The sequence below is a fragment of the Podarcis muralis genome, chromosome 10 (assembly GCF_964188315.1).
Source record: "Podarcis muralis chromosome 10, rPodMur119.hap1.1, whole genome shotgun sequence".
In the NCBI taxonomy this organism is placed as follows: domain Eukaryota; kingdom Metazoa; phylum Chordata; class Lepidosauria; order Squamata; family Lacertidae; genus Podarcis; species Podarcis muralis.
In genome coordinates this window covers 55,371,490-55,394,203 of record NC_135664.1, presented here as the reverse complement: position 1 = coordinate 55,394,203, position 22,714 = coordinate 55,371,490, and the positions used below count along the sequence as shown (strand labels likewise).

The following is a 22,714-nucleotide window of genomic DNA, read 5'->3' as shown; positions in this document are numbered from 1 at the left end:
GCTATTGCAGGTATAATCCTGCTCTCTTTTTTCAGCTCCAAAAGGTCCGAGAACTTGCTTAGAGGGTTTTCTCTCCTCCTGTATGATTTATGCAGTTGTGATATGGACAGGGTAGAGCACGACTGCAAAGCAAGCTGCACCATATTAAAGCTGCCAGCCAGAGACAGATGTAATTGTTAGCATGATGGCAACCTGAAGCAGGATAAATTATGCAGCGATACATATTCAGGACACACAGTTGTGCTACATAAATATGAATGGCCACCGTTGAAAGGAAAACATGAATAATTTAAAGAATAGGCATTCACCAAAAGGGAGGAGGGGTACTAGCAAAACAATTGATGATGATGTATTTTCTTATTCATCCATAAAAGCACCAATTTGTCAAACGTGAAGAGACCTTTCCACATAGCAAGAATCATATCTGATATTGAAACAAAAATATTTAGCCCACAACTTATTTCCCTATTATTTAAATCTATTATGCTAGACATTGCACAGAACAGAGATTTGGCATTGTACTTTCAGAAAGCGTTTGATAAACAACCTCCCCTAAACTCCCTGCATAAGCTTGGCAGTAATGGACTAAGAGGAGAAGTGTGCTTTGTGCGTCAGTAACTGGTTAAGAAGCAGAAACTAGGAATAAATGGAGAGGGACGTAGAAAGTGAGCTTCTCCAACAAATCATACTTGGACCTGCGCTTTGTAATTTGTTAATGATCTATAGTTAAGGGTGAACAGTGATGCAGTCAAATTTGCTGATGGCACCAAATTGTTCAGGATGCTTAAAACAAATAGGGATTATTAAAATCCTCAAAGGGATCTTTCCAAATTGGGTGAATGGGCCGTAAAATGGCAAATGCAATTCAGTGTAAGGAAGCGTAAAGTGAGGCACACTGGGGCAAAATGGCCACTGGAGCAAAAGTTGGCTTTGTTGTTGTTTAGTTGTTTAGTCGTTTTCAGACTCTTCGTGACCCCATGGACCAGAGCACGCCAGGCACTCCTGTCTTCCACTGCCTCCCGCAGTTTGGTCAAACTCATGCTGGGAGCTTCGACAACACTGTCCAACCATCTCGTCCTCTGTCGTCCCCTTCTCCTTGTGACCTCCATCTTTCCCAAAATCAGGGTCTTTTCCAGGGAGTCTTCTCTTCTCATGAGGTGGCCAAAGTATTGGAGCCTCAGCTTCAGGATCAGCACTCAGGGCTGATTTTCTTAAGAATGGATAGGTTTGGTCTTCTTGCAGTCCGTGGGACTCTCAAGAGTCTCCTCCAGCACCATAATTCAAAAGCATCAAATCTTCAGCGATCAACCTTCTTTATGGTCCAGCTCTCACTTCCATACATCACTACTGGGAAAACCATAGCTTTAACTTTACGGACTTTTGTTGGCAAGGTGATGTCTCTGAAGACAACTAAACAAATTAATGGAGAATAAGGCTGTCAAGCTACCAGTGGCTTTCAGCCATGGTGGCTAGGGTTTTACCTCAAATGTTGAGGGCAGTATGGCTCTGAATACCTGTTACTGGAAATCACAGGTACAGAGGCTGCTCTTGCTTGTGGGTTTTGCATGGGCATCTGGTTGGCCACTGTGAACAGGATGTCAGACTAAGAGGGGGCTAAGGGCCGATTCAGCCGGGCTTTTCATATGGAATCTTCACAGGAATAAAGCCCAGGGGTTTCTGCCAAGGGAGAGGAGAGGGGCCTGGTTTGGACAGATCGCTCACCATATTTCCATCCCATGCCAGTTCTTGCTTTTCCCCAAAGTGCTCCATTTCACTCCATTTATGGGCCGATCTTTTAGGAAGCACGTAGGTATGTAGGAGTTGCTTTTGGAAGGAAGCTTTATTTGATTTTAAAACATTCTTCTACCCTACCTCTCCACATTTCCTGAAGCAGCTTACAAAAACCATCATAATAAGTCATATCACATTAAAAAAAACAACCAGCAACAGAATCAAATATTAAATCATCAGAAGCACAATTCAAGCAGCGCCATTTGATGGCTTTTAATTAGAGCTTCCAACCAATTCAACAACTGTAGGGATTTAATCATTTGCCTTTTAATTAATCAATTAAATACAAATTGATCTGCATATTCACCAAACCCTCGGTATGCAGGTCTTTTCGAGGTGCTGGCAGAGGTTTGACATAACTTGCTGTTTAATACACCCAAAGGGCCATCCTTAATATTTGCTGTATTATTCCCTGTTGCAGTAACATACCTGAACCAAAATACACTCAAAATTAAACAGGTGTGCCCTCAACTTGAAGCTCTGCTGATTAAAATGTGACCTCAATGATTCGCCAACAAAAACTAAAACTGCCAATTAAAGCATGCAGCCCTACATTTGATGACACAGATTCAAAAAGCAAGCCTAACAAAGGCTTCCTAAATCTCATCAAGCACATTGGCAAACCTTCTCCAGTCATTCATTTTAGAAATTCTCTCCTTCCCTCCATACACAATCAAGAGTTTACCCTTTTCTTATCAGGAATGGACAATTGGTTGCCAACAGAGAGGCCTTGGATAAACTTTATCTGGACTCCAGAAGCCCTAATCAATTTTAACCGAGGTGTACTTTTAAAGTTACTCTTAGTGTAATGTCCAAGGACAGAAAAAATGAAACTATTTTATATATGTTTTATTCTACTGCTATATCATACACCAGGGTGGGGAACCTGTGGTCCTCCAGATCTTGCTGGACTACAACTCCAATCATCCTCACCACTGGCTATGTTAGTTGGGACTGATGGGAGTTGGAGTTCACCAACATCTGGAGGACCACATGTTCCCCACCCCAGTCAAACACATTCAGGAAAAGCAAGGAACCAATGCCGATCTGCCTTTCTTGGGTTCTCCCACCACACCCAATATATCTGTTTCTCAGCCTCCCCAACCCCTACCAATTAATGACTCCATGGCATCTGAGCATGTGCTCCTCATACCTAGTTGCAACTAAGTAAGGCCAATTTGATTACAGCCAGACCATTTGTTTTGAGGTCAAATTATTTCATTCTGAGGGGCCATTCAGTTTCCCATACACTAGTCCTAAGACAACAGAAATATATTCGGGGTCATTCAATTTTCCACACACATCTTGGTCATGCGTGATATGTAGATATGAAAGCTGGTAATACAGCAATTGAGGGGAAAAAACAAAACATAAGCACAGTTTCTTATTGCCACAGGCCTGCAGATATGAGGTGATGAAAAAATTACCTTTCCTATATCATATGTATTATATATCAGTAAGTTTATACTTTAGCCCAGCTCCTCAACCTGACACTATCCAAATGTTTCATACTATAACTGCCATCATCCCCAGTTATTGGCTATGCTGACTAGGGCTGATGGGAACTGTAGTCCAAAACTTCTAAAGGGCAACCAGGTTGGGAAAGACTGGTCTACACCCCAAGGCCAAAAAATATCCCACAAAGTGGTAGTTATTTGAGATTCACCTCAGCCTTAGCTAATTTACTGAGAATTACCACAGGGCATTTCTAATAAGTGCAGCAAAAACCTTAATCAGAACTGGTCATGGCAGGTGCTGGCAACTTGTAAATGACTCAATGGAGACAGTTCTTGTGATAACGAATATATTATCCTTGGCATATTTCATTGCAGGTGCCATTCCAGCATCAGGAGGGCAGTTATATGAGGAGCTACAGAAGATTCGGGACACGGGTGGCGCTGTGGGTAAAACCTCAGTGCCTAGGACTTGCTGATCGCAAGGTCGGCAGTTCGAATCCCCGTGGCGAGGTGAGCTCCTGTCATTCGGTCCCAGCTCCTGCCCACCTAGCAGTTCGAAAGCACCCTTAAGTGCAAGTAGATAAATAGGTACCGCTTTATAGCGGGAAGGTAAATGGCGTTTCCGTGTACGGCGCTGGTGCTGGCTCGCCAGATGCCGCTTAGTCACGCTGGCCACATGACCCGGAAGTGTCTCCGGACAGCGCTGGCTCCCGGCCTCTTGAGCGAGATGAGCACGCAACCCTAGAGTAGGACACGACTGGCCCGTACGGGCAGGGGTACCTTTACCTTACAGAAGATTCACCCTCTAAGGCCTACATCATCCTGGATCTAGACCTGATCTTCTCTACCCTCCTTTTCCTTCCAAGACTTGCTATGAATTCCGAAACACCTAAGAAAGTGCCAGAACCTTGGGGAACCATGACTCCGGCAAATAATGTAATTAAACTTCTTGTGCTACTCCTGCTCAAACACAACACAACAAAACCTCCTTGGTCCAAACCCACACAAGAGCGGTTCTAGCAGCCTTCCGAGTTGACACAGCAAGCAAACAAAGATGGATGGGTGGGAGCATTGGGGGAAATGGAAACTCTCCCTTCCTCAACTTGCTTTGTGTTTTTAATATCTGGGAAAGCCTTAGTCTGACCATCACTGAGTCATGACTGGGCTGCATAGAAGATGCCAGTCAATTAGCAAATTGGAAGCAGTGCATAATGGCACATCGACGCAATAGATTCCCAGCTGTACCTTCCAAACAGTCAACATCAATCAAGGCTCAACACTGTCCAGAGTCCCTGACTGGGCTTTGTGCCAAACCATACTACTGTCTTTCCTGTCAGCATTGCCTATTTGATTAGGGGCGCCTTAAAAGCCAAGTATCCTGCTCTCTCCCAATATGGCAGTGTATCAGATTACACAAAGCCTACAGTAACTCAAAGCACAAGTGGGTCCCCCATCCAATCTACCAACACTCCCGCTTTCAATGAAGTATGCCAAATATTAAGAATTATCTTGCCTCCCCTTTTGAAAACCCTCAAGAGCCCATAGCCCAGTCCCCAGAGGCATGTCTCTTACACAAACACTCACCCAGAAGAGCAGGGTCAAAGGTCCAGTGCAGTCCAAAGAAACAGAGCAAGGCTGAAGCACAGGAAATCAGCTCAGGTTCAATGCATGACCCAGGGGCAAAGTGAAGCAATAGTCAAGGCCACAGGGTGTCCAAGCAAGGTGCAGCTCACTAAGGAGTGGGTAGGACTAAGCTTGGGAACAAGGAGCTAGAGTCCTTTGTAGCTTCCACAAACTGGTAGGTTCAAGAGGGAAACCTTATATACAAGCCTCCTAACCACAGCTGCTGGTAGTGAAAACATTTCAGGGATTGTTCATTCAGAAGAGATCACTTTCTCAGGAGCCATACAAGAACTCTGGGTCCATAGACACATGCTATGTAGTTGCTTTTTGGTCTGGACTTCTCAAGGTCTTGGTGAGTGACTCCACTTCCTCTGGCTGCTCCAAGGTTTATTCAGCAAGTCTCTCATCAGAGGGACTCTCAAGGCATGAGGATCTGTTGAGAGGGACTCTCAAGGCATGAGGATCTCAGCAGCTGTTTCAGGAGACCCTGCCTGCTGCTCCAAGGTCTTCAACCACTGAGATGTCTCCTTTGTCCTCTGGTTTCCTGCCGGCATCTGGTTAGCCTCTGTGAGAACAGGGTGCTGGACTAGATGGGCTATTGGCCTGATCCAGCAGGCTGTTCTTATGTGTCTGTTACCAGGTCAGGGCTAGGCATGACACCCCCCAGCCTTTGTTTACTTTTATCATACAGTTGGTGAAGGCTATTATGAGCTATTACGGTAGTTAAGCTTTTAAGACCAGAACAACACAGCAACATGAAAAGGCATGGAAGCTCATTGCAATAATTGACCTTGCCAAACCTGAATTGCTAAACCAAAATGAGTTTCTTTTACAAATTGATTGAGAGGAGCTGTGCCTAATATAATTTGTTAGATGGCTGAGATCTCAAGGGTCTTAAAAGAACCCTTGCCAAGCCCTTTACCCCTACAGTTAAGCAGGAGAGATTTTCAGAGAACCAGGAATGGCTGGAGACATTTTGCTGCCTGAGGCAAAAAACCAATGTGAGACACATCACTGTCACCCCCATTTCATGTCGTAGAGCTAATATGATTGGCAGTTGAGTCTCATTCCAATACTAGCAATGGGAGTAGCTGACCACAATCGGTGATAGATAGAGTGTGAGTTAATAATACAGTGGTACCTCAGGGTAAGTAGTTAATTCGTTCCGGAGGCCTGTTCTTAACCTGAAACTGTTCTTAACCTGAAGCACCACTTTAGCTAATGGGGCCTCCTGCTGCTGCTGTGCCGCCGGAGCACGATTTCTATTCTCATCCTGAAGCAAAGTTCTTAACCCGAGGTACTATTTCTGGGTTAGCGGAGTCTGTAACCTGAAGCGTATGTAACCCAAGGTACCACTGTACACTAATCCTTGGTCCAAATAACATGAACTTTGTGGTCTCATTGGGGAGGCCTTAGCAGCCTTAAGGAAACCTTTAGATCAGCATTTACCAACCTAGTGCCCCCAAACTGTTTTGAATTACTATTCTCATCAGTCCCAGCTAACACTGATGTCTAATGCTGGTGCTAATGGGAGCACAGGCACGCTGGCTGGGGCTGATGAGAGCTGTAGCCAAAAGCATCTGGGAGGCACCAGGACAGCTGCTTTAGAAGCTATTTACTTTATTTACTTCAATATGTAGGAAACCAGCCCTGTTGCATTTGCAGGAGGTGGGGTGGGGTGTGTGCTTCTGCTCAATTCTACTGAGCGGCAACCTGGACATGCCCTCTCATCACCACTTAAGGATCAGGCTTGTAGTTTCAAAGCTCTTTGGGTCTAGCTTTACTCCTGGCAGCCCAGGTAACAGTTGTGGCCTGAAATGCTTCTCTCAGCAGCTTCAGGTGATTTTCCTTCCAGAAGACAAAAGATCTGCCTGATGTCATTCATGCCTCAGTGACTTTCTGATTCTACTGCTGCAATGCATGCACCTTTCCTTGAAGGCAGTCGAGAAACTTCACTTGGCCCAAAACATTCTGATAGGTATAAGCTACTAAGATCATATAATACAGTTCTGCTTGGTGCAATATTCAGACAGAATCTAAGTGCATGGGGTAAGCAGATCATGGAGGTCAATATGAGGCCGGTAGACTTCCCTCCTCCATGTACTGAGTATTCCAAGATTTTAGTTATATCCACTGGGATGAACTGTGACTGCAGTGTTAGATGGGAAGATTTGTTTTTTAACAGGAGCCCATCCAGATGCACAGAGGTTTTTTCACCACTGAATTCTGCAACGTGTCATTGGTGCAATAATAGTGGATTAATGGTGGATTTATATTGGACCAGCCACACATTCCACTTTCTTAGCTGTTCCATGATGCCTTCCCAACATTATCCTTTTATTGCCATCTGGAGGGACACTTGCATGATGGCACAACAGATATTTTGTTATTAAGTGGTTCATAAATGCTTTTAAACAAACAACCCCAGTTAGAAACAACACACACACACACACACACACACACACACACACACACGAACATTTGCGGTATATAAAGGTTACAAGATTTCATTGGGAAGTTATGGGATGCACACTGATTGGAAACAAAACAGTATGCCCACCTGGAAACTTTTGCAAGCAAAACGGTATTGAAAGCAGGATGGCATATAACTACCAACATCATGAACACATGAATGTACAAGAAAAAGGATGGGGCCCCAGGACTATCTGATTCCTCATGTTAACTCATCTAAACTAATTCCATCTGCCTTTAGATAACTGTTCTAAAAGCCACATTGAGTTTTAAAATCATTTCAAGAGCCTCTGACTGTCCTGAATTTTGTCTGAAAGGGTTTTTCCCCTCCAGCCAGGAGTCAGATTTATGAATAGTCAACTTCGATAATGTCTATAGTGACGGCTCTTTATGACAGGGAGTTGTGATTGCTGCTGAATTTCCCTGTTGGTCTGGTAGCACAAGATTCTGTATCCCTGTTGCTATAATACCACCCCATTATGGAACGTGAAAAGGTTTTGCCAAACCAGAATAAATGATGCAAATCGTAAGACTTTCTGAATCAACTGCATAAAATAAAAAGCAGGATGCAAATGTGCTCAGTTTGCATGCCCCTTAAAAGCTGCAGATTTCAGCTGCTCCTGGAAAAGAATCATTTGAGGACTGAATATGACTGTTGCTGCTATGGTTATTATTGGCATGGAGGTCATGCAGCCATTGACTAGTGGATTTAAATGTCCCATAGGTGTGGGTAACTTAGCAGGCTTATTTTACGGGGTTTTATACAGCTCTCCGGCAGGGCTCTTAGTAAAGGCCTGCAACTGAGCTTCTCCTCTTTCAGGGAAGGATGGGGGAGTCAATACTAGAGGATGGGCTGTATTTAAGGGTACCGGGTCCATTTAATTCACAGAGGCTGAATACAAACACATCCAGGATGTACCTCGACTGTAATTATGACACTGCAAGGAAAGGAGCAGAGAGATGTAAACACATCATTAAATGCAAAACCCTTTTAGCTTCTTTGCAAACATCCACTTAGCATAGACTCAATACAGTGTGCGACTACAGGCAACACAATACACTTAATTGATTTCAATCTACCAGGCACAACACACCTTTTGCTTCAATGGAAAGTGGCTACAATGCACTTTCTAAATCAAATGCTTTGATTGTCTTTCACTGAGCATCGAGATGATCTGCCTCTTTATACTTGCACCAGTGCAGACTCATTGGGGAATTAATTACTCTGATTATGCGACATGCTACATTGGCTCAAACAGCAAGCTTGTTTGCATCCAAACTATACTGTTTAGCAGGGCTGGAATATATGCCTCCCGGGACCAATCAGGTACATTAGAAGAGCTGCTACACAAATAGTTGCAAATAGTTCTTTGCAATGAAACTGGAAGTGTATAGTAACTAAGTAAACCGGTGTGGCATAGCAGCTAGAGTGCTGGACTAGGACCTGGGAGATCAGGGTTCAAATCCCTGCACAGCCATGAAACTCACTGGGTGACCTTGGGCTAGTCACCACCTCTCCACCTAACCAACCTCACAAGGTTGTTAAAACAATAAAATGGGGAGGAAGAAAACCATGTATGCCACCTTCAACTCCTTGGAAGAAAGGGGGAATAAAAATGTGATATAAAAATAAATGAAGGATTTGAAAACATGCCAGGCCACAATCAGCAAGGCAGCCCCCAAACAAGGATTCCCCATAGTTGCAGATGAAATGGAGCAGAGGTGAATATTCATGAAAGCAACTGATGTGTCAGGACTTTATATTTTCTTTTTATTACATCTGTGTGTTTTAAAAACAGTCATTACAAATACTGTATTTACAAACGAGATGGATGTGTCATGAATTGGTGTTTTCTTTTGATAATATCTGTATATTTTAAATATAGTTTTACAAAAGGGAGAGGGTGGGGAGGGGAAATGGAATAGAACTCCACACGCTTGCAAGGCTCCACAGTAAGTCAGCAGTAGGAGCCTTGCGAGTGCAAGGAGCTCCTGAGGGTAGACATGACATGTTGCAGGATCAGTGCCACATTTTGAAAAATGGGAGGGTGGAGCATATTCTGGACCTCATGGAAAGAAAATGGTTTCTTCTCTCTGCCTCCTATTCAACCAAAAAGACAGAACCATGCAGAGCAGTACATGCAAAAAGCAAAACAAAAAAACCAACCATGAAGAACTACTGCTTACTCTACCCAAGATCTTTCGCTCCTAATTTAAGCTTAATTCTAGTTATCCCAGTTGCAAATAAGAACATGGACCACCACTGCTCTCCTGCACTGCAGTCAGGGAATGGTCACTGCATTTGTGGACCAATCTAGATATGGTATTGTTTCTTTGCATTTAATATGCAGGTTTGGTTTTGTAAACCCAAGTTGCATCATCTGGTGGGTGGGTGTTTACAGTCATAAGGATCACAGCAGGTGTGGTGGGTGGGAGTTAACTAGTCCTCCCCTATCTGCTGTCTTGATTGAAGTCCCTTCTGCTGAAATTAAGATTTTGCTTAGAGGTGAAATCTCCCGTTGGTGGTGGCATTGAGGGTTTCCTCCCAGGTACAAATCGCACATCTAGAGAAAGTATTTCCTTCAGAAGTGTAGCAGAAAAGGAAATGGTTAAATCACACCTGCTTCAATTCCTATAATTATCAGGGGGTGGGTTTCCCTAGCTTATGCTACCTGCATTTAAAAAAAAAATCCTTGCAAGTTACATCCAAATACACATTTAACATCATATCTAGTTGGGCATCTAACTGCACACCATTGGCTGTTAAGCTATATGTTGACCCTTAGGGGACCTATCTTGTTTCGGGCAACCACTCTGTAGCTTTCTTAACCATGAAGATCTCAGACCCTCCCAGTGTCCCTATTTTCCAGGGATGTCCCTGATTTAGAGAAGCCGTCCCGGTTTCTCATTTGATCCTGGAATGTCCCACTTTTCCTTAGGATGTCCCTATTTTCATTGAAGAAATGTTGGAGGGTATGGAGTTATCCGACCCCTGAGCCATCTGAAGTCAATTCTGTATAGGGAAGGTTTTTTTTAAAAAAATGTTTAATGTTTTATTATGTTTTTATATATGTTGGAAGCTGCCCAGAGTGGCTGGGGCAACCCAGTAAAATGTGTGTAGTAAAATTATTATTATGGAATGAGACATCCCTATTTTTATCAGAGAAATGTTGGAGGGTATGAGATCTGCTGCTGTAGGCAGTACTGAACTAGATCTGACTCAGTTCTGGTGTGACTTCCTACTTTCCTAACAGCTGCACTGGCTTCCTTTTCATTGCGGGATGGAGGAGGGCAATTGTTGGTTATCATCTTTAAGGCCCTAAATGGCTTGGACCCGGGAACCCTTAAGGGTATATGAGCCTGCCTGTCCTTTAGGATACAGTGGTACCTCTGGTTAGGAACTTAATTCGTTCTGGAGGTCCTTTCTGAACCTGAAACTATTCTTAACCTGAGGTACCACTTTAGCTAATGGGACCTCACACTGCCACTGTGCGATTTCTGTTCTCATCCTGAAGCAAAGTTCTTAACCCAAGGTACTATTTCTGGGTTAGCGGAGTCTGTAACCTGAAGCGTCTGTAACCCGAGGTACCACTGTAAATGCAAGAAAGGAATTTCCCCCGTTCTTGCACTCAGAGTGGTATAGATGGGTAGCTAATTAGCTCTGAATGCTTCCCCCCACCTCCTCTGCCCGAGCACCACTGCTGAGCTGGAATGCCTCCCACAAATCCCTTTTTTTCCTTTCCCCTTTATTATTTTTGCAATTAATACCTTTAAAAGGGTGATGCTGTGATGTGGTTACAAATGCAAATCACTATGTAGAAGGCAGGAAGTTCTATTTGGATTAAGCCACAAAGGCTGCCTTACATCAGAGCACAACAGCGGTTACTCAAGCCACCTGGACAAGTTTCAAGGGGTAGTGTGTGTTTGTGTGTGTTCAGTGCTGACAGCTAACACATTCATCTGTATTCATGGGTTTGTATTGAGCAGGGGAGGCTCTCGACTGTGCACTGGTGATTGTAGAGGACTCGGGAGGAACAGCTGGGAGCGGCCCTCCAGCATCTGCTCCCTGATGTGGTTGCTCACTCTGCCTAAGGGTAGGGACCGGCCCCAGTCTTGGGAGGCAACAGGAGCTGCTAGGAATGTTACCTGTCCCTGCATAGCCTAGCACAAGGTTCCATCCCTTGGTCGTGCTATGTGTGCTATATATGCACATCTCTCCCTCTCCCTCCCCCCCCTCTCTCTCTCTAAGCACTGAACCACCAACAGGTTTGGGGGCTGGAGCCTGCTGAGCTCGGGCTCCTACTAAGCCCTGACAAATGAGGAAGGAGTGTGCAAGCCTCCTTCGCACTTCTTAATGACAAGTCTCTCTCGCTTTCCTTCTCCGCTACCTCTGCCCACTTTCCACTCACTGCCGAAGTTATTAAGCTCCATTGCAGGAGTCTGGGTTATTTTGCAGAGAAGGCTTTTCTCAATAATGGAAGCCATAAATGCAGATGAATGGTGTGCATTAGCTGTCAACACCGAACACACAGGCACAGGGCGCCCCCGAGCCAACCGTTTGAAACTTGTCAAGGTGCCTCGAGGAACTGCTGCGGTGCTTTTGCGTAAACCAACCTTTGTGGCTAATCCCAATTGAGCTTCCTGCCTCATTGTGCAGTTATTTACATTTGTAAATCCATCACAGCAGCACCCTTTTTAAGGCAGTAATTGTGAAGAAGAAGAAAAATAAGGAGGATAAGAAAAGGGAAAAATTGGATTTGTGGGAGGCATTGCAGTTCAGCAGTGGTGTTTTGGCACAGGAGGTGGGGAGAAAGCGTTCAGATCGAGGTATTTACTGAGACTCTTTGCTATAAATGCCGGAAAGGGGGAATTCCTCATGGGATAAACTTGTTTCAAAAGGCACTAAGATGTGCAAATCAAGAGGTGCAGAAAAGCATTCAGCTTTCTTTTGCATGCTGGCAAGTCAAACAGAATTAATGACATACCTCAGGAAGTTGTTATTTAAAGGTTATTGTAAATGCCTTCTGTGCTTAAAGATATGGAATTCACTGCATGCCCACACACAAGGAAAGACAAACAACTTCTGCTATTCTGCCCTCTCTCTCTCTCTATATATATATATATACCCTGCACTAACACATATTTCAAACATCTTTCATTCTCTCTGCTAGTGTGGGTTTGCCTCCATCCAGATGATCTCATTGGCATAAGAGCTCTGATGCATGAACAGAACATATGGGCCCATGAAGAGAGAGGCAGAGAGGAGAGAATACTGAATCTGAAACTTCCATATAGTTACTATGGTTAACAGAATTTCCAGATTAAGCTGCTGACTACCTCTGAATACCAGGTGCAAGGTTGTTGTACCAGAAAGCCAGTCGGTGAATCCAGTGGCTGTAGCAGCCTTCTCCAGCCTATTGCCCTCCAGTTGTTTTCAACTATAATTCCCATCAACCCTAGCCAGCATGGTCAATGGTCAGGGATGATAGGGATTGTAGTCCAACAACATCTGGAGAGCCACAGGCCTGGGAAAGCTAGATTTTCTATCACAGAAATCTGAATCCAGGTGTTATCTTCTTCAGCCATGGTTTAATTGTATACTGTTCAGCAAGTCAGCAGTTTAATCTTGAAGATAGGATACCATGGTTTCTCATGAGGTGAACGGACTATGGTGAGACTGAGGCTCACACTCTTCCTCTCCTCTGTCCATTCTCTCTCATGCAGTAGAGAAGCAGGCCAGAATGATCTGCTTCCAATTTTAAACTAATCACAGTTCCTTGTGATGTGCAAACCCAAGGAGCTGTGGTTTGTTGAAACTATGGTTAGTGAGAACAAGCTAGCATCTGAAACCACCTTAATTATGCCTTTTCCTCACAAATTATAGTTTAAACAACCCCCCGTTTCCTGCATTCAATTGTCAAGAATTGGTTTATTTAAAATCAGGAGAAACAGTTTCTTTTTCTTCTTCTTATGGGCATGAAAGAGGAAGGAAAGGAAATAGAGAGGTCATGCATCTCAGGCTTGCTGTGGCTTGTTCACATTGTGAGAGGGCATGGCTCCCTATTTCTGAACTAACCCACTGTTTCTCAACTTCATTCCATCCTATGTAGAGTTCAAATAGTAGCCTCTTGCCTCCTGTCTTGTGAGTTTCCCCTTTCTACCCTATGTGACCAAGGACACAAGTCACCAAGGAGGAGCGAAGTCCCTAAATAACTTCAGGATAAAGCATATCATACTCCTTCTGAGTTAAGAGGTTGGACAACCTTGCCGTTAGAAAAACCTTGAGGAATATAGATTATAGGGCAGAGGGGTAGGTCCATGTCATGGAATGGTTAGACAGAGGAATGGTGGGAGGAACCAGCTGGGGAATCACCAAGGGAAGAAGGCTCAGAGCCCAGGGAGTGGTGGTGGGATGTCAGTGAGTGGGAAGAGGGAGAAAATTGGGAAGAGGAGGTGTCAGAAACCGAAGAGATAACAGGTTTCAGTGAGCTAAGAGAGTCTGTAGCAGAAGAAAGTCCAGAATTAGAGACAGAAGCTGAAACAGAAGAAAGGGATGAGGGAGGCCAAGAGGCAGAGATGAGTCAGGCAAAGTCATGGGCGTCTCCCTCTGCTGCTGAAACAAGCTCTTCTCTCCCCATTGTCTCTCAGAACCAGAAGAGGCATGAAAAGGGCAGAGAAGAGTCTCTGATTGAGGAGGGGGTAGGGACTTTCAGTCTCAGCAACAGATTTTCATGGAGGAAAACCACCGGTAATGAGCTGCTGTGCTCATTAGGCCTGACACTCAACCAAGTCTGTGGAGGTTGTGTTTTTGGAGTTAACTCCATCTTTGAACTGTATGATTACTGACCAGTACACTCCTGTGACAGTCCATTATTACCTTCTTGTCCTGCTTACTGGCTTACTCCAGGGGTGGGAAACCTTATCCAGCACGATTCCCTTCTTGAAATCCTGCTGGAGGCCACGTAATGGGTGGCACCTGAGACTAAAGTGGGGAGAGCAGTGAATGGAAATTTCGCCTCTGTATATAATGGTCATTTCTATAAACACTCAACACACGCCTCCCTTTCCTCCATCCAGGCAAGCAAGAAGCATAATTGGAGCTCAAGGATACATTCTGGACAGGCAAAGCACCCAAGGAGGCTGCAAGGCAGGTCCAGTGAGGGTTGTGATCTGGAGAGGAAGGTTGCAGCTACAGAGGGTGTGGCTTGTCACCCATTCCTGAAAACAGGATGCCAGACTATTTCAGCAGTCCAGTTGGACAATGCTTTTGCGATGATGTATATTCTTTCCCATGCTTCAAAATGTGGTAAATTGGCTTTGTTTCAAGCTCTTCTGCTTTTTCTACAGATTGGGAGTCTGAAAACCTCTCCCAGAGCCCTACCCTGATGGTGCTACTGGTCTTGATGATCCATTAGCCTGACTTAGCAGAGCTTCACTTACGCACAAGCTGAGCAAAAAGCCAATTGGGTTTTTACTCCCCAGGAGTGCAGAAAAGCATAGCCACCTCTGAAATGAAGAAAGTTCCAGGAACACACACACACCCCAATACATTTCATAGCATCAGAGGGTGGTAGGTGTTCATTAATATTTTTTATCTGTTAAAGATAGAAAAGCAAAATTCAATAAAATGTGTGCAGCAGTCTACACTCTCCAGCCCCACTGATGCAAATGCAGAAATCAACTAATTGCCTGTGGTTCTGCGTTAGGCACTTCTACCTGGATCATTATCAAACCCACCTGTAGAACTCGCCATCTCTGACTGCTGCAGGCCGCTGCTAGGAAGCCTGGCATTAACTTCCATGTTTCAAAACTGTTGGAAAAGGGGAGCAGGCAGACAGTGAGCGGCAACAGAAATGTTTCAGGGATGGTTGTGGCCATTGAATGTATTGTTTTGCGTCACTGACTAAGGTCAGCGGGGAATGAATCACTCCAGGTTTTGCACTCATCAGCTAGGCTGTCATCTCTTGTTTACAAAGTCAAAAGAGCCAGTCCATGTGTGTCAAGTGGTCTGCTGATGCTACCTTTCAGAAAGCAACAGATCTCTCTCTGCAAGCATTCGAAAGCAGACTGTTTGAAAACCATCTCCACACACAAGCTTACAGCTTAGAAATCCCATCCTTGTACCTCCAGCAGGTGCAGAAGCTGGCCAAAATGACTAGTCAACACAAACTTGGAAATCTCCTCTCATTTCACCTACCTACATTTCACCTACACAGGAGGCGAGATAATCAAAACAGTTATTCTGCCAGCATTGGCTAGGCAAGGCTCCATTATCTCAGGGGTGGATAACCTTTCTCAGCTCAGGGGCCACATTCCCTTCTGGGCAATCTTCCGGAGGCCACACACAAGTGTTGGGTGGGACCAGAGGCAAAGGTAGGTGGATCAATGAAAGTAAATTTACCCTTATGCAATAGGCTAGTTTCTACACCCTCTCTCTATCCAAGGAAGCAAGAGATATTATCTGAGTTCAGGAACACATTCCAGCCAGTCAAAGACCTTCAATAAGGGTGTGAAGCAAAGCTAGTAGGAAGTGTAGAGATGTGAGGAAGTGTCTGTCTGGGGAGAGTCCTGATGGCCAGATAAGGAGGGTTAGAAGACCACATTTTGGTCCCTGGGCCTGCAGTTTCCAACACCTGATTTATCTAACCCGGAACACAAAATTCTTTCGGCAACTGAACACAAAGTTGTGTTCAGAGAGGACCAGGTGAAAGGGAGCAGAACTTGCATATTCCTTGGGCTAACCCAGTGAAAAATAGCAATCCATCCAAACCAGGCACCTAATTTTATGTGCATCGTTCCATTTATTTCATTGAAACTATCACATACTTGCACTCGTTTACAAAATGGGGGTACCAAGGTTTCTGAATTCCTCTTCTCCTTTGAAATTAGCACGGCATATTTAGATGCCCCAGAGAATCCCTGGGTGTGTTTAAGCTTTATGCTTATGTTTGTCTGTATTCCCCAGGATGCTCTCTACAGGGAGTTGGCTTCAGGCACCAGACACGTTGGCAGACCAGCTCCGCGTTGCAAAGAAGTCTGCAAACATGACATGAAGGCTGGCAACATCAATCCTGCAGTGTGGGAATCCCTTGCATATAACCGCGGTGCCGGGAGACAGACAGGTCATGCATCCATGGCAGTGACCAGAGGAGGAATGACTGCTGGGAGGAGTGTAGAGAGAAGAAACACCATGGTGCACTTGTAACAGCAAAACCAGACACCTTCATCTGCCCCAGCTGCAACCAAACATGTCTCTCCTGTATCAGTCTCTACAACAGCCACAGCAGGTGCTGCAACCTTCTGACAGCTTGACTTCACCCCCAAAGGCACACTCCTCCATTGTCTCCTGAGACAGACAGATGCCAGTCAATCATCTGTATTCACTCAACTCATCTCTATGGCATATTTGGTAGGATCACCATGATGCTGCCTTCATAGAGTGTGATGCCCCAAGTTATTCAGGGGCCTTTATCTCACTCTTGAACTAATTTTGGTTATTTTTAATTAGAAATTGCTAAGAGACCTTTTCTCAAAATAACTGGCCGTGTCCTTACACAAGCATTTACTGTCATACAGCACTGGAGCCTGAGGCTCATGTCATAATTTACACAAGACACCGATATTTCACAGAGTTAACCCTATAGCATAAACCAAAGCTAACGCTTAGACAAAATTGCTCAGATATTGAAGCTGGGACCTAGAGACTTGTTTGAGAAGACTGCAGGGGAAATCATAAAAGTAGAGCCAAACATTTACCAAAAACTTTAATTTAGCTTGTCTCTAACTTCAGGTTTCAGAGGGCCAGATTAAACAAATCACAATTTACAAATTAAAATGAGATGGCGTGATTTTTATTTTGGGCAAGGTAAAAGAAATAGTCCTGAAGGAAAATGAGGAAGTGATGGAAAATATTTCGCTGGCAACTTGGATATTAGTTGCTGGGGTTAATCAAGAAATGGGAAATAGCTGTTTGGCAGAGGGTGCTTATACATAAGATCATAGATGCTCAAAGATTATGGGAAGATGTAGCAAAATCCCAAAGAAATGTATTAGAATCTTGGTATGAGTTTATAAAATATTGGAATGACAAATCTCAACATAATAATCTTACGGTAGCACTATTGGAGATAATTTAATTTGAACCAATATATATTATGTAAGCTAAAATCTAGAAACCCTTAAAGTTATAAAACATATTTTTTCTTTATCACACTCTGGCTGTTGTGTTAACCCTTAGAAAGTGAATGTATCTGGGGTGCAATAGGCTTTTTTTCTCTTTTCTTTTCCTTAAAGTATGTCTATATTGTAGTTTGGATTTTTGTGTTAACTTCCAGAATGTTAATAAGCATCAGCAATACAATGTTTGTCTTTTCCTCCTTTTACCATTTGCTGAAGTATGTTTGGCAGAATCGTAACAATATTTTATTATTTTTTTAAAAAAATGAAATGAAAAATACAGCTGCATTAAAGTAAAAGAAGTAGGCACACAATGTAACCATCCACACAGCTGGGCAAATACTAACACTTACATAATGGTTCATCACTGATGTGAGGATTTCTTCTTCAAAAGATTCCTGAAGCCTTGGACAGGCTACCCAAAATTGTTCTCTGTTGCTTTTCCAAGGAAACATTTTCACCCCCCCACCCCCCACCCACACCAATAAAGCAACAGGTAGATTCAGTTGTCTTCTTTTAATTGTTTCTATTTTTTAAAACTGAGGATCAAAAACTTCCAGAATAACTCCACTTCCCTGGCAGGCAGCACTTCTGAACCCACTCTGGATAATCCTGAAGTTCCTGATCGCAAACAGACCTTTTTTAAACCCTCACCATCTTTTCTGAGGCACTGCTGTCTGTTTGGAGAGCGATTGTAAACAAGATCAGGATTTCTTTTTTAGCACAAGCCAGATTGGTTAGAGGAGGGGGGAAACCAGTAGACAATTATGATGTTACCCTCACCCTAATCCCTAGCATTGCTTGCAACATTATTCTGGCAGCATGACTCCCACATCCTGCTGTTACAGTGCTACCTACACATACATTCGAGCATAACAAATTGGCGTTACTGCACAACGTTAACTCTTTAGCAGCTACCTTATATATCACTTGTCTCCTAATATGTACAGACGCAGCTATAGATTTTATAATATTTTCTCACACACGTAATCCCAAAGGGAATTGCTACGGTATCACATACATGATGCTATCAATGTCTAACATATAATGCTGTCAACAAAGATTAGGTCTACATGTAGGAATGTGAAGTCCTTTGCGGTACCACTCTAAGTGCCAATACAAATACATCAGTTGCCTTCCCCCCGCACCCCCAGCTCTGGAAAAAAATAATGCAACATTTGGGGCAGCAGCTGTTTTGCTGCCGTGTGTGCATAAACTGACCTGACACAGAAACACACATTATGCGCGACACAGAATTCCTGGTGCACTGATTTCAACCGTAAGATTATCTCTCTCCAGGCAAGGCTGCCCACATACCATGTAGCTTTCAGAGGAGGGGGGGAAAGGGGGTAAAACCTCATGAAACCGCATCCCTCCAAAACAACCATCAGAATCCTCAAAGCTTTTTATCCTCTCCTACAAGAACGTTACAGCAGTAGGTCCTGACTTATTGCAAGGTTGAAACCTATCATCCTGAAGCTTCCCTCTGCATAAAATCATGCCGTTAAAACTCTGAATTAGCACAACTGAAGTAAATAGCCCCTTGCTGGTCCCACGTTCACAGCCAGGTAGATGAGAATTTCCAAACTGGGTGTGAAACCTACCACCCAGATTAAAGGAGCAGCGGGGCAGGGGGTAAAAGTGAGCTAAGGGCAATGACCTCGTCTACATTAAGTAATGACAAGTATACACTAAATTCACTTGCACTTAAGGTATCTATCTCCCTGAGAGATTACAAGGGAAACTTGGAAGATTGGAGCTAGACAAGACTTTCCCTATCACTCTGTCCTAGGGAACTTCTGACGATGGGTACATTATGAGGCTCAAGGAGACTCAGCCACACACACACGTGTATGCCCCTTCTCACGTGGGAGAAAGCGCACCCGGAATGACACTCCTGCTTTGCCTCCTTCACCCACCTGTAGGACACCTGTTTCCTGAAGGTTAAACTCTTCAGCTTCTCTTCCAAGGATTCTTCCTTCTGAGCGGTTAGTGCGGGCTCTTCCGGGTCCTCTGTTCCCGCGGCTGCACTCCTAGGGTCCCCGCCACCTTCCGCTCCCCGGCAAGCGTTGCTGCTGCCTCCCGCAGCCCCCTTCTCCTCGCCGGCTGTGGAAGGCGGGTTCATCGCGGTGCTGAACGGACAGCGACCCGCGAGGAAAGCGGAGGAGAAGGCGAGGGGAGTTTCGCGGTCAAGGGCTGCCGGGGACTGGGGTGAGAAGGGTGCTTCCCTCCCTGCCTGCCTCTGCTTCTGCCGGAGCGGGGCTCCCCTCAGCGAGCCACTGGTCCAGGCGGCTGCAAATGGCAGCACCTTCCCGCAGCATCCATCGGCGGCCGCACTGGCTGCAGCGGGGCATTGTGGGAAACTCCCTACCTCCCGCCTCCGCTCTGGCCAATCAGAGCCTCCTCCCCTCCTGCTGCTCCTCCCGCCACGCCCGCTCGAAAAGGACAGCAGGAGCAGCTGCACCTTAAAACCTGGCCAGACTCCTCTGTTTTGTGTGTGCGTGCCGGATGGGGGTGGGGGGTGGGGGGGGGAGAGTTGGGGGCGGGGCTACAGACGGACGCCCCCTTTTGTGCCGCATCCAGAAGCGTTTGGACTGGAGGGATGGAGGGGCATAAGTTGCGTGGACGTCTCCAGTGTGTTAGGACGAGGTGGAGTGCTTTTTAATTTTTATTATTTAGCAGACCTTCTCGGGGGGGAGAAAACTGGAAGCATCAGCGCAGTGGAGAGTGAAGGGTGTTGAGAGCCCGTTAGGTAGCAGAAATAAACAGCATGAGAAAGCGCTTGCTGAAGGATTTTGGACAGCGGAGTATATGTTGTCTGCGGTCCTCCAGCAAGGGGCAGCTTCGGGTGAAACCATCACGCGTTATTAAGCCCAGAAGCAACTTTCCTGCTGGAACAAGAGCTTACTTAAGCCATTAGATTCGCTTGAGGCCGGCAGGGGCGGGAAGATAGCCTATTAGCAAACCCATAGCCCTTCATTCTTTCCATGAGATCTGGTATCCCACCCTCTGGCTAGTTCCAGCTTCACCCTTGCCTTGGGGATGCATGGCTGTCAGAGGCAGAGTGGTGGACCTAAATCCCTTTTTAACTGAAGCTACTATTGCTGGAGGAGACTCTTGAGAGTCCCATGGACTGCAAGAAGATCAAACCTATCCATTCTTAAGGAAATCAGCCCTGAGTGCTCCCTGGAAGGACAGATCATGAAGCTGAGGCTCCAATACTTTGGCCACCTCTTAAGAGAAGACTCCCTAGAAAAGACCCTGATGTTGGGAAAGATGGAGGGCACAAGGAGAAGGGGACGACAGAGGATGAGATGGTTGGATAGTGTTCTCGAAGCTACCAGCATGAGTTTGGCCAAACTGCGAGAGGCAGTGGAAGACAGAAGTGCCTGGTGTGCTCTGGTTCATGGGGTCATGAAGAGTCGGACACGACTAAATGACTAAAAAACAACGCTATTCCACATTACAAGCACTCAACCAGTCACCAATACAATCCACACAGAATGATGGCAATGGAAGGGAACTTGAAGTCCTCATAGTGTAACCTCCTGTCAGAGCTCTAAGTCATCTTTTCTTTTAGCCAAGTGAGAAAATAGATAGGATAGAGACTAAATTACACTAGAACCTGCATGGTGTCTTGCATGGACTCTACAGATTGTGAACAATTTTGCATATATTTTGGAATTACCCCATAATTCAAACTTTCTGCAAGGTCTGATCAGGGAAACAACTGGTTATTTATTGCATTAGAACCAAAAGGACTTTATGAGTGAGTTTTTGAAGGTAATTATTGATGATGATTTGGAACTGGTTATTAATTTAAATGCTTGATATTTAGTAGAGACCAAAGAGGAATGGTTATGTAAATTATGCGAATATTTGGAACTGACGGATTATTTGGAATTGACAGATATAATAAGACTAAAGCCATTGAATACAGTCAAGAAGGAACAGAAGTGCTTGAATGATTATTTAGAAAGACAAGATTCTAATGTAAAAATCTGGCTGTGTCTAGAATGACCTCGTGAATGGAAAAAGGGAAACATACATATACACATATCTATATATCAAGATGAAAATAATACTGAAATACAGAAAAAATATGAAATGTGAAAGGAAGTGTTGTGAGAGTGATGGAAGTCTATTATTACTATTATTTTGTAAAATAGTGTTTATTGTATTAAAATATACTTTTCTTTATTCTTTTACTGTCTTCTTTGCTTTTTTTTTCTTCTCTATTTTTTCTTTCTTTATGTGATTCTTTGGTATTGATGTATTTACTTTGCAATAAAAATTATGAGAGAGAGAGAGAGAGAGAGACCAGTCAAGCTTCTAAGATAATGAGCAAGTGATTTCAGTGATCAAATTGAGATTGTGTATTATGACAAGAACCTTGACTTGGTAACATATGTTAGTTAAAGTGTCACATACCTTTAGCCATCAGAACTCTAGCTGCTGCATTCTGCTCCAGCTGAAGTTTCCAGACTATGTCCAAGCATGGTCCCACATACAAGGGCATTGCAGTAGTCTAGTATTGAGGTTACCAATGCCTAGACTACAGTGGCCAAGAGATCCCGATCTATATATGGCTGCAGCGGGCATACCAGCCAAAGCTGGTAAAAGGCACTCTTAACCACAGCTGTGTTGGACTGCTAATAAGCATGTATACAGTAGTACTCCAAATGTACTTGAGGTACCCAGGCCTCTGCTACTGGTAAGAAAATAAACAAAAAGAGAAAAAGCACAAGTTTTTATATAGCAAAATGTTTGTATTTTTGTTTTGCTGGCTTTAATATTCTTGATTTTTTTAAAAAAAAAAATGTTCCAAGCTTTAATAAACTTAAGCAAATCAATGCTCTAAGAAACACAATCCTTCCTGCAATAAATTTATTTTTAAAAATAAAACTAGGTTATTAATCTATCATATAACCTGCACTATTTGCTAAATTTGCCTTCTCTCTTGCTCTCCCCCCCCCCCCCGCCAGTCGATAAAAATATATTCGGGAGAGGTAGGTCAGAGCATCCATGCTGGCCTAAATCCTCTCTCACACAGCATTTATTTATGCATTAATCTCCTTTAATTTTCACCCCACCCCCTGCCTGCTTTTAGTACAAAATAAAACATGCAGTTTTAAAGAGTCATCACTCGATGCAAAGATTTTAGACACAGATGGATTGGCATTTTGTTAGATCTG

The 22,714-nt window shown here is 44.2% G+C and overlaps 1 protein-coding gene across 5 annotated transcripts in view; it reads right to left on the bottom strand.

Annotated features, from left to right (window-relative positions):
* Window positions 1-20,014, bottom strand: part of DGKI (diacylglycerol kinase iota) — a 259,648-nt gene extending 239,634 nt beyond the window's left edge. For all 5 annotated transcript variants that reach the window (XM_028746780.2, XM_077935076.1, XM_028746783.2 and 2 more), the window contains exon 1: window positions 19,439-20,014. In XM_028746780.2, coding sequence (XP_028602613.2) covers window positions 19,439-19,644 — 206 coding nt within the window. In that variant the 5' untranslated portion in view covers window positions 19,645-20,014. The remainder of the gene's footprint in view (window positions 1-19,438) is intronic.
* Window positions 20,015-22,714: the final 2,700 nt, after the last annotated feature.